The sequence below is a fragment of the Physella acuta genome, unplaced genomic scaffold, assembly GCF_028476545.2.
Source record: "Physella acuta isolate Inbredline_101_S28 unplaced genomic scaffold, ASM2847654v3 ptg000786l, whole genome shotgun sequence".
Classification (NCBI taxonomy): Eukaryota; Metazoa; Mollusca; class Gastropoda; family Physidae; genus Physella; species Physella acuta.
Window position 1 is genome coordinate 217,059 of NW_026732304.1, and position 18,053 is coordinate 235,111.

Here is an 18,053-nt window from a genome sequence, read left to right on the forward strand (position 1 = left end):
AGCGTCATTCAGTTTTAACGTTGTTGTCCTTTCGCATGGATCGCCAGGTTTGAAAGGGAACCAGAGTTTTTTCCAGGCATCTCTTCGGGGGGGGGGGGGGGGGGGGGGGGGAAGGAGGGGCGGGGCGCTCTGCCCTCCGAAGAAAGTTTACCGCCCCGAACGAGATGGAATTTATATAGTAAAAATATAATTTTACTAGTGTCCGCCCCCCCCCATCCCCCCGAAAATATCAAGTGCCCCCCCCCCCCCCCCCCCCCCCCGGAGAAAAAAAAGTCTGGAAGAAACACTGAAAGGGAACTTTACTCGTTGTAGCGGTAGCAATAATCCATTATCCCAATCCTAATTCTAACCCTAACATAGTACCTGCAGCAAAAATCCCTGATCCCAACCCTAAGTTTAAACCTAACATAGTACCGGTATATAGATATAAAGACATATTACTGTCCTCATTTTCTTTTTCTTCTACGTTCTTAATTATAGTGTTGGTGGGGAAATCCTACGACACAACTAAGTATTCCATCTTTGCCTGCTTTTCTTTTTAGAGTTGTCTTCCCTATAAGAGTTGCTGTCCCCAGCTAAAGACCCGACCACACTTACCTACCCGCATTCATTTTAATCGAATTTTATCCAATGGAGAGACCCATCCATGGAAGGCATGTCATTTTAAAATACACGGGTGCCCTCATGCCAAACATTGGCACTCGAATGCCGTGCATTCCGTTACACGGTGGGATTTCCCAGAATCCATGGTACACATGTCACGTGGTATATACGGTATAGTTCGATGATGTTGCCTCAAACGCACCAAAAGAACCAACAGCACGAAATCGAATTATCCCAGACCCCCCTCCTTCCTTAGCAAAAAACAACAAAAATCAAACAATATTTCTTGAAAGTACGGGCACATTCAGAGGCGTAGCGACCCTTCCTGGCGCCCGGGGACAAACTTTCGATTTAATTCCCCCCTACCACAAATTTTCGATTTGCACCCCCTTCGAACTTTTGATTTGCACCCCCCCCTCGAACTTTCAATTTGTTTTTCCAACCTATTTTGGCGCCCCCTAAGGTCGACACCCGGGGACATATGCCCCCCCCCCCCGCTACGCCCCTGGGCACATTCAAACTAAAGCCATCAATATATTCTATTTTTATTGAAAGCGTGAAACCGAGTAAAGTACACAACGTTCTATTGACACGGAACCGCGATTTAAACTGGAGACTGTCGCAGTAGCAGTCGTGTGCTCTACCATCCAACCACACCGTTAGACGTAGAGTTAGAAACAAATATATGATATTATTTTTTGCTGTAGCACGGATTGGCTTAGTGATAGAGTGCTTGACTGCTTACATGAAAAGCTCGAGTTCGAACCCGGGTTCAAGTCTGTAGAATACCCCTACGTCCAACCATCTCGAATGGGTACCTAACTTATGTTAGGGAAAGTAAAAGTGGCTGGGCTAAGTACTGACTTATACACTATAACTTTACATGCTTATGTTAAGAAACATTAACTCTACTTCATCTGTCTAAAGCAGGGGTCTCCAAACTTTTCAGTCCGAGGGCCGCATTAACTGTCAAATTTCAGTTCGGGGGCCAGTTCCTTCCAGGCATGTCTTTGATTTTTTTGATCAAAGTTCCTCAGCCATCACCAACAAACGTTTTTTCCGTGTACAAAAAGATCTCCGCGGGCCGGATGAGAGGACCTCGCGGGCCGCATTCGGCCCGCGGGCCGTAGTTTGGAGACCCCTGGTCTAAAGGATCGCTAGGTCTAAAGAGAAATCGTTACTTTATTTTTTAATTAATTTAAGTTACGAAATTACTTTAATGGAAATAAATTAAATTACGAAATGTAGTAAATTATAAGCAGGTTTAATAAGTCAGTAAAACAATAAAAATATAGATTAAAAAAATATTTTTAATCAAGTTGAATTAATATAATAGAAGAAATGTATTAAACAATAATAGTTTCATTATATGTCCACATCTCTATTCACAAGCTAAAACCTATCCAACGACAACGTCATTCTCACGAGGGTAATAATACACTGAGATGTTCTTCCCCTCGGGTATGATGTAAGTAGTATAGTAGGTCCCCTTTGGGTATTATTGAGGTGGAGGTGGTGGAGGTGGGACAACTGTTGCATAAAAGGTGGAGGTGGAGGTGGAGGTGGGACAACTGTTGCATTTTTTGACCGTTATTGATTGATTTTTGCCCATCTGTTGCATATTTTGACCGTTATTGATTGATTTTCGACCACCTGTTGATTTTTGTCCCTGTTTTTTGCCCACCTGTTGATTATTTTTAACCCGTTGTTGATTGTTCATTAACCAACTGTTGATTGTTTTGATTAGTAGGGTATTGTATTGATCGGTATGTTGACCACTTGACCAACTGACCACGTGTTGGGCAGAGGTGGAGGTGGAGGTGGATTCCCCTATTGATTTGTTTGTATTGAGGGTTAGGGTACCTAGTAGTTGACCAATTGACCAGTTCTTTTATTAACGGTTAAAATAAAGTTATACATTTGTTTACCAGTTGACCAACTGACCAGTTGTTGACCAGTTGACCAATTGACCAATTGTCCACTTGTTGATAAGATGTTGGTTGTTTGTATTGACCTGGACGACAGTCCAGCTTTAACAGTATATAGTAAAATAGTATTTCCCCACCTCCAATGGGGGTGTGGGTGGGGGTGACGCGGGTGGGGGGAGGTGGTAGCAGGTGGTACCCCTTCCCTTTGTGTGTTGCAATCTCATTCTCCCTTTGTCTGACGTCTGTGTGAGCATGTCCTTTTGTGTGCCGCTACTCGCGTCATACTCAAAGGCAGGTGCCCTACCCCATTGTCTAATCCAACTCACGCGCCTTTACTATCGATTTTTTAAAAGTCATGTTTAAACATGTTGACCGTATAAAATCTTTGTTGAATAGGACTGGTGGATGTCGAATTCTACTCGTCTTAATATAAAGAGATACAGCACGTGCCAACACCCGGGCCGATTATTGACCCCACTGGTGGTTTCTACTTGCTTGTTGTGTTTATGGTTTGCATTTATTTACACATACACATTCACACACACACACACACACACACACACACACACACACAAATGAAACTAAAATCAAATCACAACAAAAGACTTCTTATATTTTATGAATTTATTTCAACTTTCTCCAAGTCATCAAACGCTTTTAAAATATCATATCTCAGGGCGAGTAAACGTTCAAAAGCTATACGAGAGAGATTTATTCCAGAATTATTAGGAAATTTAAGATCTGTACCATCCATAAGATCTCTAAGATTTAAAGTGTTTTTGTTCATGAATTGACTAACGATAGCTACTTTATAACCACTGTCATTCGTCGTTCGTATTTCCGTCACTTTATTACTACTTCTGGCGACAAGTATCCAATCTTCACTAGACATCTTGAAAGCGCGGAAATAAACGTTTATAATTAGTCCCAATAAGTGCAAGGGTTAAACGTGATATAAGTCGATCGTTAATATATTGTCGAGCCGGTGAAGCTGAAAAAGGGTGGAGAATAAGTTTTAGGCTAGCTCCCCGAACTTTCTTCAAAACAAAATAAACCGCGTATAACCCACAGCTGTTGGTTACAATGTCTTGCAAAACTCTTGAATTGTAAACGAATGGTCTGTTTGAATTATTTTTTATAAAAGCCAAAATGGCGGGTTCACGCGGTGGTAATCCAAAACTATCGAAATAAGTAAATTGCGATAGACCATTGAAAAAAAGACCAACCCAGTGGCTGCCTTCATCCTTGGACGAATCTAAATTTATAATGAACGCCGCTTGCTTCGTTCTATCGATACGAGTAGGTAGTTGATCGCACGCTACAACACCAAAGAGATTTGTGCGTTGTACAAATAAATCTGCGGCCAGTATACTTTGTAGTTCTCTTGTGTTCATTTTCGTCTATAGGCCGCTTTAGGCGGTGTAATCTGTCAACACTTGTCTCGTTTTTGAAATTTCTAACACCGAATCTAGTTCAGCATACGCAATAACTTGAATCGGTTCAGTTGTAACTTGTGAAAATTTAAGTTCAATAGAAACAGGTCCAGATTTAGCCAATTCAAATTGTTCACCATCCAAAAGACTGGGGCTTAAATCAAAAGCAAACAAGGTATAGCCGTTCTTAAAGTGTTTATAGTCTATTCCATTCCCAGCATCTTTTCCAACCATACCCAGAGAGAGGTTACTATTGAAAAATGCTCTAATGGCTTGATTCCTATCAAAGTCCATGACCAGTGGTTTTCCCGATAACGATCGTCCATCAACGCTTACATTTAAATACGTCAAGTGAAAATGTTGAAAATTGAAGGGGTTTTTTGTGTAACTACCATTAAAGGCTGTAGAGGCGACTAGTCCGAGGACTAATCGGGTGGGTGTTTGACTCATATACAAATTGTCTTGGTTGTGACTTAACATTCCTTTCGGTATAGCAAAGGTCTTTATAACAACGCGTTTAAAAGGGTATTTTGCATTCATTCTCGTTAAAGCCTTTTCATGCGCGATAGAAATCGCCGGGTTAAGTCTGGCCTTTCTAACTACCAATGTTGCGTGCGTTATCATCGCTTTATACCCCTTGTTTTGGTCTGCTGTCAAGAGAGTGAAACTGTCTTTTGCGGGTGTAAGTTTAATTTTAATGTCAACCCCATTCAGCATATAGCGATCTTGGGTGAAAATGTCAGAGTGGATACGTCCCATCATATCGATCTCATGACTTTCAGCAGCGGTGGTGCGGCGAATCCTATACCCATCATTATTGTCATCTTTGAACTCCTCGAAATAACACGGTGTGTCCATTGCATATAGAGCAGCTGATAGAGACCCATTCTTGGCATCTTCCCCGTAATTTAACGTAGACTCCAGATAGGCGCGATACGGATAGGTGTTCTCACTAGCGGTGATTAGTGTGTCGTTGAGAGAAATATCCACTTGGGAAAATAAACTGTGCAAAAAATAATTGACTGGTGCAACATCAGAGTCCACTGATATGGGATCACCATTCGCTAAGGTCACCTTAGCGCGCACATGTAAATACGTGTTGAACAAATCTAGATAGTCTTCACTGTTGCCAGAAATTGCAAATTCTATAGGTGCACTTTGTGCCAAGGATGCGAGGGGGTGTATTTCAACAAATTGACCCTCCTCGACGGCAGTTTGTGTCGGGGGTATACTAAATAAATCCAATCCAGAATGTAAGCACTCACATGAACTTGGATGAATAAGAGCCATGGTTAAGCAAATATATCTGAATACTTGGGATGTTTCTTCTTTCGCTTAGCACACGCCTTCGAATGATTGTGACTTGATCTGTGTGCTAGTTTTATTCGTTTTTCAAAGGGTTCACCTGGTGGTCTCGACAGCGCACGCTTTCTTCTCAATCCGCTTCCTGATTGGTTTTGTCCCAGGTGATCAACGGCGCCTTGTAATAAACGATGACCAGCTTCTTTGGCGTGTTCTTTGAACGATTCTCCAATGTTTCTTCCCGCTAATGCATCGTTTGCAACATGCAACCCGGTACTAACACCTTCTCTGAGTAAAGCCTTACCTCCCGTCTTTAACCAAGGGAGGACCATTCGACCTAGACCACTAAAGAAACTACCAATACCGTGTCCTCTTTGATTTCTTCCACCGATAAAAATTGGTAAACCATGACCGTACTGGTTACAGTAAAAATCTTCGTACAATTTAGGGTTTCGATGTAAAAGGGTATGTTTCACCATGGTGTGAGTTATTCCAGATCGAAATGTTTACGTGTTCTAAAATGGAGTGTCAACACTGACGTTCCACTTGTGAATGAGAGAGATTGTCCCAACTCATCGCATAAAAGTATTTCCACTGTGTCGAATGAAAAGCGGTTCAGGGGGATGTAGTGGGGTTTGTCGTAAATACGAAAAACGGAACTTGGTTTCTTCTCAACGATCGGTACGGTCCGAAGCAAAGGGACCATTACATCTCCAACCGGTCTCGCTTCTACGAGGTCACAATAGACGAATACAATTTTTACTTCGTCTTCCTCGATATGTTTCTCTGTAACTTTACCCGGAACAATCATATAGGCGTTCAACCAGTCACGGACAGTACTTTCTATTCCCGATGCAACTACTTTGACGACAATTTTCTTAAATCCCTTATTACAGTCTGAAATTATAATTTCCACTTTTCGTTCATCTACATCTCTTTTTAATAGTTTTTTTATAGCGTTGACAAGCAGGTCGATGTTTTGGTATTTGGTCTGGCGTAAGCCAAATAGAAAAAGGTTAACGTCTGCACCTTCTTTGATGGAATGATACTGGAGCCAAACTTCATGTTCTCTAATCATACAAAATGCATTCGGCATTTGAATCTCGACCAGACCAACCTCATAGTGCGAATTCACATCGATAGTCTGTGGTAATTTAACGAAGAAATGCCCAGCCTCATTGTCTGGAAATACATTTGGTGATGCATTGCTAGGCAGGGTGACATAAAAACTCATTGTAAAATTTTGGTTCATTCAACAGTTGGATTTCAGCTAGAGACATTTCGAAATATAAAGACTAACGATGGTTGAAACAGTGAAAAGCCTAAGCATGGATGAGACCGTGTTGGAAGAAACGCTCAGACCGTTCGGTGGGAGTGAGGTGAGACCCAAATCCACCACGTCTTCTATCGGTTCGACCATTTCGAGCTGGATCGGTAGACTAAGGACACGACCGGAAATTGTTTTCATGTCTCAAATGTTGGTTATATTTGTCGTCATCGCTTTTTCACTATTTAATTTGACGCGTGGAACACTCGACGACAAAGAGGGAAAACTTTGGGTCGTGTTGTTATCCAGCTGTCTCGGTTATATTTTACCTAACCCAACCATTGCAAGAACCAAAATTTTACAATGAGTTTTTATGTCACCCTGCCTAGCAATGCATCACCAAATGTATTTCCAGACAATGAGGCTGGGCATTTCTTCGTTAAATTACCACAGACTATCGATGTGAATTCGCACTATGAGGTTGGTCTGGTCGAGATTCAAATGCCGAATGCATTTTGTATGATTAGAGAACATGAAGTTTGGCTCCAGTATCATTCCATCAAAGAAGGTGCAGACGTTAACCTTTTTCTATTTGGCTTACGCCAGACCAAATACCAAAACATCGACCTGCTTGTCAACGCTATAAAAAAACTATTAAAAAGAGATGTAGATGAACGAAAAGTGGAAATTATAATTTCAGACTGTAATAAGGGATTTAAGAAAATTGTCGTCAAAGTAGTTGCATCGGGAATAGAAAGTACTGTCCGTGACTGGTTGAACGCCTATATGATTGTTCCGGGTAAAGTTACAGAGAAACATATCGAGGAAGACGAAGTAAAAATTGTATTCGTCTATTGTGACCTCGTAGAAGCGAGACCGGTTGGAGATGTAATGGTCCCTTTGCTTCGGACCGTACCGATCGTTGAGAAGAAACCAAGTTCCGTTTTTCGTATTTACGACAAACCCCACTACATCCCCCTGAACCGCTTTTCATTCGACACAGTGGAAATACTTTTATGCGATGAGTTGGGACAATCTCTCTCATTCACAAGTGGAACGTCAGTGTTGACACTCCATTTTAGAACACGTAAACATTTCGATCTGGAATAACTCACACCATGGTGAAACATACCCTTTTACATCGAAACCCTAAATTGTACGAAGATTTTTACTGTAACCAGTACGGTCATGGTTTACCAATTTTTATCGGTGGAAGAAATCAAAGAGGACACGGTATTGGTAGTTTCTTTAGTGGTCTAGGTCGAATGGTCCTCCCTTGGTTAAAGACGGGAGGTAAGGCTTTACTCAGAGAAGGTGTTAGTACCGGGTTGCATGTTGCAAACGATGCATTAGCGGGAAGAAACATTGGAGAATCGTTCAAAGAACACGCCAAAGAAGCTGGTCATCGTTTATTACAAGGCGCCGTTGATCACCTGGGACAAAACCAATCAGGAAGCGGATTGAGAAGAAAGCGTGCGCTGTCGAGACCACCAGGTGAACCCTTTGAAAAACGAATAAAACTAGCACACAGATCAAGTCACAATCATTCGAAGGCGTGTGCTAAGCGAAAGAAGAAACATCCCAAGTATTCAGATATATTTGCTTAACCATGGCTCTTATTCATCCAAGTTCATGTGAGTGCTTACATTCTGGATTGGATTTATTTAGTATACCCCCGACACAAACTGCCGTCGAGGAGGGTCAATTTGTTGAAATACACCCCCTCGCATCCTTGGCACAAAGTGCACCTATAGAATTTGCAATTTCTGGCAACAGTGAAGACTATCTAGATTTGTTCAACACGTATTTACATGTGCGCGCTAAGGTGACCTTAGCGAATGGTGATCCCATATCAGTGGACTCTGATGTTGCACCAGTCAATTATTTTTTGCACAGTTTATTTTCCCAAGTGGATATTTCTCTCAACGACACACTAATCACCGCTAGTGAGAACACCTATCCGTATCGCGCCTATCTGGAGTCTACGTTAAATTACGGGGAAGATGCCAAGAATGGGTCTCTATCAGCTGCTCTATATGCAATGGACACACCGTGTTATTTCGAGGAGTTCAAAGATGACAATAATGATGGGTATAGGATTCGCCGCACCACCGCTGCTGAAAGTCATGAGATCGATATGATGGGACGTATCCACTCTGACATTTTCACCCAAGATCGCTATATGCTGAATGGGGTTGACATTAAAATTAAACTTACACCCGCAAAAGACAGTTTCACTCTCTTGACAGCAGACCAAAACAAGGGGTATAAAGCGATGATAACGCACGCAACATTGGTAGTTAGAAAGGCCAGACTTAACCCGGCGATTTCTATCGCGCATGAAAAGGCTTTAACGAGAATGAATGCAAAATACCCTTTTAAACGCGTTGTTATAAAGACCTTTGCTATACCGAAAGGAATGTTAAGTCACAACCAAGACAATTTGTATATGAGTCAAACACCCACCCGATTAGTCCTCGGACTAGTCGCCTCTACAGCCTTTAATGGTAGTTACACAAAAAACCCCTTCAATTTTCAACATTTTCACTTGACGTATTTAAATGTAAGCGTTGATGGACGATCGTTATCGGGAAAACCACTGGTCATGGACTTTGATAGGAATCAAGCCATTAGAGCATTTTTCAATAGTAACCTCTCTCTGGGTATGGTTGGAAAAGATGCTGGGAATGGAATAGACTATAAACACTTTAAGAACGGCTATACCTTGTTTGCTTTTGATTTAAGCCCCAGTCTTTTGGATGGTGAACAATTTGAATTGGCTAAATCTGGACCTGTTTCTATTGAACTTAAATTTTCACAAGTTACAACTGAACCGATTCAAGTTATTGCGTATGCTGAACTAGATTCGGTGTTAGAAATTTCAAAAACGAGACAAGTGTTGACAGATTACACCGCCTAAAGCGGCCTATAGACGAAAATGAACACAAGAGAACTACAAAGTATACTGGCCGCAGATTTATTTGTACAACGCACAAATCTCTTTGGTGTTGTAGCGTGCGATCAACTACCTACTCGTATCGATAGAACGAAGCAAGCGGCGTTCATTATAAATTTAGATTCGTCCAAGGATGAAGGCAGCCACTGGGTTGGTCTTTTTTTCAATGGTCTATCGCAATTTACTTATTTCGATAGTTTTGGATTACCACCGCGTGAACCCGCCATTTTGGCTTTTATAAAAAATAATTCAAACAGACCATTCGTTTACAATTCAAGAGTTTTGCAAGACATTGTAACCAACAGCTGTGGGTTATACGCGGTTTATTTTGTTTTGAAGAAAGTTCGGGGAGCTAGCCTAAAACTTATTCTCCACCCTTTTTCAGCTTCACCGGCTCGACAATATATTAACGATCGACTTATATCACGTTTAACCCTTGCACTTATTGGGACTAATTATAAACGTTTATTTCCGCGCTTTCAAGATGTCTAGTGAAGATTGGATACTTGTCGCCAGAAGTAGTAATAAAGTGACGGAAATACGAACGACGAATGACAGTGGTTATAAAGTAGCTATCGTTAGTCAATTCATGAACAAAAACACTTTAAATCTTAGAGATCTTATGGATGGTACAGATCTTAAATTTCCTAATAATTCTGGAATAAATCTCTCTCGTATAGCTTTTGAACGTTTACTCGCCCTGAGATATGATATTTTAAAAGCGTTTGATGACTTGGAGAAAGTTGAAATAAATTCATAAAATATAAGAAGTCTTTTGTTGTGATTTGATTTTAGTTTCATTTGTGTGTGTGTGTGTGTGTGTGTGTGTGTGTGTGTGTGAATGTGTATGTGTAAATAAATGCAAACCATAAACACAACAAGCAAGTAGAAACCACCAGTGGGGTCAATAATCGGCCCGGGTGTTGGCACGTGCTGTATCTCTTTATATTAAGACGAGTAGAATTCGACATCCACCAGTCCTATTCAACAAAGATTTTATACGGTCAACATGTTTAAACATGACTTTTAAAAAATCGATAGTAAAGGCGCGTGAGTTGGATTAGACAATGGGGTAGGGCACCTGCCTTTGAGTATGACGCGAGTAGCGGCACACAAAAGGACATGCTCACACAGACGTCAGACAAAGGGAGAATGAGATTGCAACACACAAAGGGAAGGGGTACCACCTGCTACCACCTCCCCCCACCCGCGTCACCCCCACCCACACCCCCATTGGAGGTGGGGAAATACTATTTTACTATATACTGTTAAAGCTGGACTGTCGTCCAGGTCAATACAAACAACCAACATCTTATCAACAAGTGGACAATTGGTCAATTGGTCAACTGGTCAACAACTGGTCAGTTGGTCAACTGGTAAACAAATGTATAACTTTATTTTAACCGTTAATAAAAGAACTGGTCAATTGGTCAACTACTAGGTACCCTAACCCTCAATACAAACAAATCAATAGGGGAATCCACCTCCACCTCCACCTCTGCCCAACACGTGGTCAGTTGGTCAAGTGGTCAACATACCGATCAATACAATACCCTACTAATCAAAACAATCAACAGTTGGTTAATGAACAATCAACAACGGGTTAAAAATAATCAACAGGTGGGCAAAAAACAGGGACAAAAATCAACAGGTGGTCGAAAATCAATCAATAACGGTCAAAATATGCAACAGATGGGCAAAAATCAATCAATAACGGTCAAAAAATGCAACAGTTGTCCCACCTCCACCTCCACCTCCACCTTTTATGCAACAGTTGTCCCACCTCCACCACCTCCACCTCAATAATACCCAAAGGGGACCTACTATACTACTGATGTAGAAACCAAGCTGGTCGGGTGCCCATGCTATTCCTTCAGAGTCTTTAACTCTATCGTAGGTATCAACGGCAGAGGGAGGCTGGTTCTCAAAGGCTTTGATGTAGTCACCGTCAGGCACCCTAGTTTTTGTATATATATATATATATATATATATATATATATATATATATATATATATATATATATATATATATATATAGGCCTATATATATATATATATATATATATATATATATATATATATATATATATATATATATATATATATATATATATATATATATATATATATATATATTCTATGCGTAATGAATACTTGTAATGTATATTTTCTACAGAATAGGCATGAAAAGTTTATGTATTCATACTAAATTTTTGAAACAATCTTTTTTTTTTAAATATTGCAAGCGATTCAATTATAGTAACATTTGTAAAAATCAAAGCCTTTGGGGAACCATCGATTACACTCTCTTTTATATATTTTTGTATCGAATAAAAACCGTTGAAACGCTGTTTAGAATTATTTTATCAATTCAAATATTGTCAAAAACTCCCCTAAACCTCTCCGTGAAGTCAACCGGAATGGCCAGGGAGAGTAAAACAATAAAAGTCAGAACAATTGTTTCTTTGATAAAAATACACAAAAGTGATCTATGGTGTATAGCGTAGTATTGTATTTATATTAAATAATATAACATCCCCAATCAATACAACACCCTGACACTACTAATCCAAATTAAAAATAAAAGTGTTTGCTAAATTACTATTATATTACTAGATCTAGTATTTTTTCTTTGACTATTAAGGAAACCGGAAGTAATTTTGTACTAATGTTATAAAATTTCCAAGTTTGGTCAAAAATATGCTTTTTTGGCAACACACATTTTTGAACCATTTGGAACCGGCTTTTCAAGTCTACTGTCATTATCACAATGTGAAAATATTAGCACTTTAATGTACACTTTTTAATCTGAACTCAGCAAAATAAATTGGTAATGTAAGGGAGACAAACCCAAAATAATAAATGTTGTGCTCAGCTATCAGCAGCAGTTGTTTCCCATCTGGCGAGATATCACCCCCTTGAGGGTCGTTGCTTGTGGTGTTGATTTGTAGGGTCGCCATCTTTGATTCGTCTAGGTCAACGACGCTAGGAAAAAAGAAATAAATCCCAGGATGCAGTGTTTCTTTAAGGCTTCTCTATGAGGCGACGCTGACCCACCCCATACGCATCACCAGTTTTTCTCCAGACTTTTTTCTCTTTAGGGGGGGGGGGGGGGTAAAGTATACATTTTCTATATAAATTCCATTTCATTCGGGGGTGGGGACGGTAGACGTTCTTCGTGTTAAGTTGGGGGGAGAAGGGGAGGGGGGGGGGCTCGCGCCCCCAAAAGACGCCTGGAAGAAACTCTGCTCATCACCCGCGCGAACAAAAGAAACAAATATATAATTCGTACCGAAAAAGTATACTTTATCTAGTGTCCGCCTCCCCGGAAGTTTTAAAGTATCTTCCGGAAATTCCAAAAACATAAAAACAAATGTTTTTACATTTTTTTTTTTTTAATTTTCAAGTATATTATTGTTTATCTTATACAGTTTTCACGTTGATTAAATATTTGAAATAAAAAAAATAAAAAAATAAAATAAAAAATAAAATAGAAGAATTAAACTTGAGTGGCTACCTCCCAGAGTTCCACGCGGTAGCGGGTAGCTGAGATATCTTGGCCTGACCGCCGGAAACTTTGGAGACGATAAAGAACCGACCGTCAGGTGACAGGAGTAAGGTCTCAGCGTCCGGTTCTGTCCAGCTGTAATACAATCAACAGGTAGATGACATGCACGGTGTAAGCAAAAAAAACCAGCTCGGGTGGAAAATCAATTTCGTGTATGCGCAATCGATATAAAGTAAATAATTCTCTTTTGGGATTATGAAGTAGAGTTCATAAGTTTCTTGATCTGGTATATGATCAGCACTTTGCCCAGCGGCCATTACTTTCCCTACCATGAGTTCAACTGACTTGAGCCCAGATTCGAACCTGAGACTTCCGTGTTAGCAGCCTAGCGTTTTACCGCCTAGACCATTCCGTTCCATGAAGAATAGGTATATGCACTATTAAATTAATGTATGGTGTAAACAAACACACATTGGGATATTTTTAGGATATAGTACATGTAAACACATAGGAATATAGTTATTAGGATGCAGTACACAAATATACATTGGGAGACAATCCTTAGAATGTAGTACACAAAAAAGCACAAGAGGAGAAAATCCTTAGAATGTAGTACACAGAAAACACAAGGAAAGACCATCATTAGAATGTAGTACACAAAAAAAAAACACATGGTGAGACCATCATTAGAATGTAGTACACAAAAAAAAACATGGTGAGACCATCATTAGAATGTAGTACACAAAAAAAAAAAACACATGGTGAGACCATCATTAGAATGTAGTACACAAAAAAAAAACACATGGTGAGACTATCATTAGAATGTAGTACACAGAACACATGGGATTTTCAACCCTTAGCAAGCATACAAAGAGTTAATGTAAAAATAGAAGCGTGCTTATAACATCGCCTAGATTGCAGTATCAAAGCCATAATGGCAGTGACATATTGTTTAATTACTACATTGCCATTTAAATAAAGTATTGGTATGTAAATATATTCTATTAGTATTAGATACTAGATATCTGAACCAGCTTGTTTTTAATTGGTCAAAGGCTATAGAATGCAACCTAGAAAGAAAAACATGTTGTCGAAGTCAACAGGTCTTAAATAGAAATTATATCGCACATAATATGTTGACACGCAATACCTTAATGTTTCGGAGTTAATCACCTCTAAGCCATTTGTTAAGAAATAATTTGATTTTACGTTGTAGAATAGTTAAGTAATTGTAAACTAGTAAACATAGTTGTCCACCCCCCCCCCCAGAAAACATAAAATGGCCCCCCTTCCCCCCCCCCCCCGTAGGAAAAAGTCTGGAAGAAACACTAATGGTAAAAGAAGAAACTTGAAGCGGTGAAATTCAACAATATTAACACGTCCAACATGTTCTACACTATAGAATAGCTAGGTGATATTAAAAGAACAAAATTTAAGCGGTGAAATTCAAAAATAGCCATGCTTTCAACATATTTGACACGGTAGAATAGCTAGGTAATATTAAAAGAACAAAATTTAAGCGGTGAAATTCAACAATAAATATCCATTCATCCAACATATTTGACACGATAGAATAGCGAGGTAGCAGTAAAAAGAACACACTTGAAGCGGAGGACTCCGACGAGATCCACACTTCCGTCCTGCAGACTCGCGGGTTCCTGAACGGCGTAGATGACGTCAGCGGCACCATGACCCCCGTTGTCACCAATGTCTGCTATGTAGAGGCAGTAACGGCTGGGCTTCACGTCTGCACTGTAAACATTTTCACATAGGTTTACATTAGATTCAGTACGTACTGTAAACATTTTCAAATACGTTTACATTAAATTCAGTGCGTACTGTAAACATTTTCACATAGGTTTACATTAGATTCAGTACGTACTGTAAACATTTTCACATAGGTTTACATTAGATTCAGTACGTACTGTAAACATTTTCAAATAGGTTTACATTAGATTCAGTACGTACTGTAAACATTTTCAAATAGGTTTACTTTAGATTCAGTACGTACTGTAAAATTTTTCAAATAGGTTTACACTAGATTCAGTACGTACTGTAAACATTTTCAAATAGTTTTACTTTAGATTAAGTACGTACTGTAAACATTTTCAAATAGTTTTACTTTAGATTCAGTACGTACTGTAAACATTTTCAAATAGGTTTACATTAGATTCAGTACGTACTGTAAACATTTTCAAATAGGTTTACTTTAGATTAAGTACGTACTGTAAACATTTTCAAATATGTTTACTTCAGATTCAGTACGTACTGTAAACATTTTCACATAGGTTTACATTAGATTCAGTACGTACTGTAAACATTTTCAAATAGGTTTTCATTAGATTCAGTACGTACTGTAAACATTTTCAAATAGGTTTACATTAGATTCAGTACGTACTGTAAACATTTTCAAATAGGTTTACTTTAGATTAAGTACGTACTGTAAACATTTTCAAATATGTTTACTTCAGATTCAGTACGTACTGTAAACATTTTCACATAGGTTTACATTAGATTCAGAACGTACTGTAAATATTTTCAAATAGGTTTACACTAGATTCAGTACGTACTGTAAACATTTTCAAATAGTTTTACTTTAGATTAAGTACGTACTGTAAACATTTTCAAATAGTTTTACTTTAGATTCAGTACGTACTGTAAACATTTTCAAATATGTTTATAGTAAAGAAAGTCTGCATTGTAAATATTGTAAAATACGATTACGGTAGAGACAGTCTACACTGCAAAACATTTTAAAATACGTTTACATAAAAGACATTTTGCATTTTAAATGTTTTAAAATACGTTTACATTAAATATAATCTGCAGTTTAAACATTTTAAAATACTTATACATTATAACTTGGCTTCATGTTTCAAATGGTATAATTTTGGTATCTATAGTACGTCGGTGGTTGGTTCTATACAAGGAATAAAATCACCTGCAAGTGCCACTTCTGCAGTCGTCAAAGCAAGGGCCGTAAGCCATGTCTTCCCAGTCGGTGTTGGTAGCATTGTTGACGTAAAAAGTGGCTACCTGTGTAAAAAAAAAGTGGCTACAGGTGTAAAATAAAAGCTGCTGGTGTAAAACAGTAGCTACAGGTGTAAAACAATAGATGCATGTGTAAAACGGCAGCTACAGGTGTAAAACACTGGATACATATTGTGTATAATAAAAGCTACTCGTGTAAACCAGTAGCTACAGGTGTAAAACAATGACTACATGTGTAAAATACTGGCTAAAGGTGTGAAACAGTGGCTGCATGTGCACAACAGTATCTACAGGTGTACAAAACTGACTACAGATGTAAAAAAAAAAACTTGCTGGTGTAAAATAAAAGCTACTGATGTCAAACAGTGGCTACAGGTGTAACACAGTGGCTAAATGTATACACCGGTGGCTACACGCGTAAAACAAGGGCTACATGTATAAAACAGTGAATGCATGTGCAAAAAAGTGGATACCTGTGACAAACAGATTATATAATTTAAACACTGTCTACACATGTAAAACTAGCGGTTACATGCGTTAAACAGTGACCGCGTGTGTACAGCAATGGCTACATATGTGAAACAGTGGCTACTTGTGACACCCATTGTAATCTATTGGACCATAGTGCAAGTGAAATACAAATCACTTTTTAATGAAAACGACACATGCAAGGATAGTGTGGTCAGCGCAGAGGCGTATGGACCCTTTCCGGCGCCCGGGGACAAACTTTCAATTTGGCGCCCCCCTCGGGAGCAAATTTTCAATTCGCACCCCCCTCCCCTCAAACTTTCGATTTTCACCCCCCCCCCCCTCAAACTGCAAAAATTTTAATTTATTTTTACAACCCATTATGGCGCCCCCTAAGGTCGGCGCCCGGGGACATATGTTCCCCCCTGCCCCCCCCCCCCCCCCATCGCTACGCCTCTGGGTCAGCGCAATGGTCAGAACCCTTAACTTTCCATAATGTAAGTCAGACAGCCATCAGAACTGGGTAGACTCAGGGACATTTAAACTCGAGACTTTTGGGTTAGTAGTTGAATACTCTACAATCCGACCACGACAACCCTATATTTAAAGACATGGCTACACGCTAAAGTAGAAACTATTGTTAATGAAAGTGTGAGCGAATAAGAATTTGAATACAAATTGTATTCAGATTCTTATTCGCTCACACTTTCATTAAACGATACACAAAGGATTTTAATGTAATAGCTGTCCACCTTTATAAATAGCTCATCGAATCAGGGGAGACTATCTTTTAACTATTGGCCTAATAATCATAAAAATAATGAATTATTTAAAATAAAATACATATAATAAAGAAGTTCAGAGTTCTGTATGAGAAAACGTAGATAGTAAACTTTGCTGATTAATATGATTACGATTCAAGTTTATTTAATCAATTTCTAAATAAAACTTAACCGTATTTAAAACATACAACTTTTAGCAATATTGTTTCTTTTATTTGTACTATTGATGCCTTTTATTATAGTGAATGCTTGAAGGAATGTGTGCAAAATTTAACATATTTTTATTTTCGAATACATTCTTTACACCCCATCAGATCACCACGCGAATAAAAAATAAAAAAATTCTTTAATTACACATTTGAATTTTCTGTTTTTTTTTTTTTTAATAAAGTTGTATTAGATCTATGTGTAAGTAAACCATCTTAAATTAATGAGAGTAGGATACTAGTAAGAAAGAGTTACTATTTTAAATCTGTATCAGTCCTCACAAGCCAATGATGAAAACTGTAATACTAAACTTTACTAAAGGGAACATGCAAGGCAAACTGACGCTGTAAATTACATGTCTGAGGCGAAAAACAAAGGAAAAAAATATATTACATAGAAAAACGAAGAAGTTTTAATCAGTAAAAAAAAACCAGACTATTACTCCTTGATGACATTTTTTTTATTACCGTTGACAGTAAAGGGATAATTATTATATTATTATTATTCGTTTGGAGTGAGCTAAAATTGATTTTCTCACACTGCTGTTTGATTCAAGTTTTGATTCAAAAGACATTATAGCTGATTACAATAGTCATGTAATTTCTATT

General features: G+C 38.7%; 1 protein-coding gene across 1 annotated transcript; it reads right to left on the reverse strand.

Moving 5' to 3' along the window:
- Window positions 1–1,893: 1,893 nt before the first annotated feature.
- Window positions 1,894–16,033, reverse strand: LOC131950898 (uncharacterized; the record flags this gene model as incomplete). The annotated part of the gene is given in 6 exon segments (XM_059313101.1): window positions 1,894–2,075; window positions 11,330–11,446; window positions 12,340–12,474; window positions 13,007–13,132; window positions 14,600–14,749; window positions 15,939–16,033. Coding segments are annotated over 6 exon segments (696 nt in total), but the record flags the coding sequence as incomplete, so codon positions are not given.
- Window positions 16,034–18,053: the final 2,020 nt, after the last annotated feature.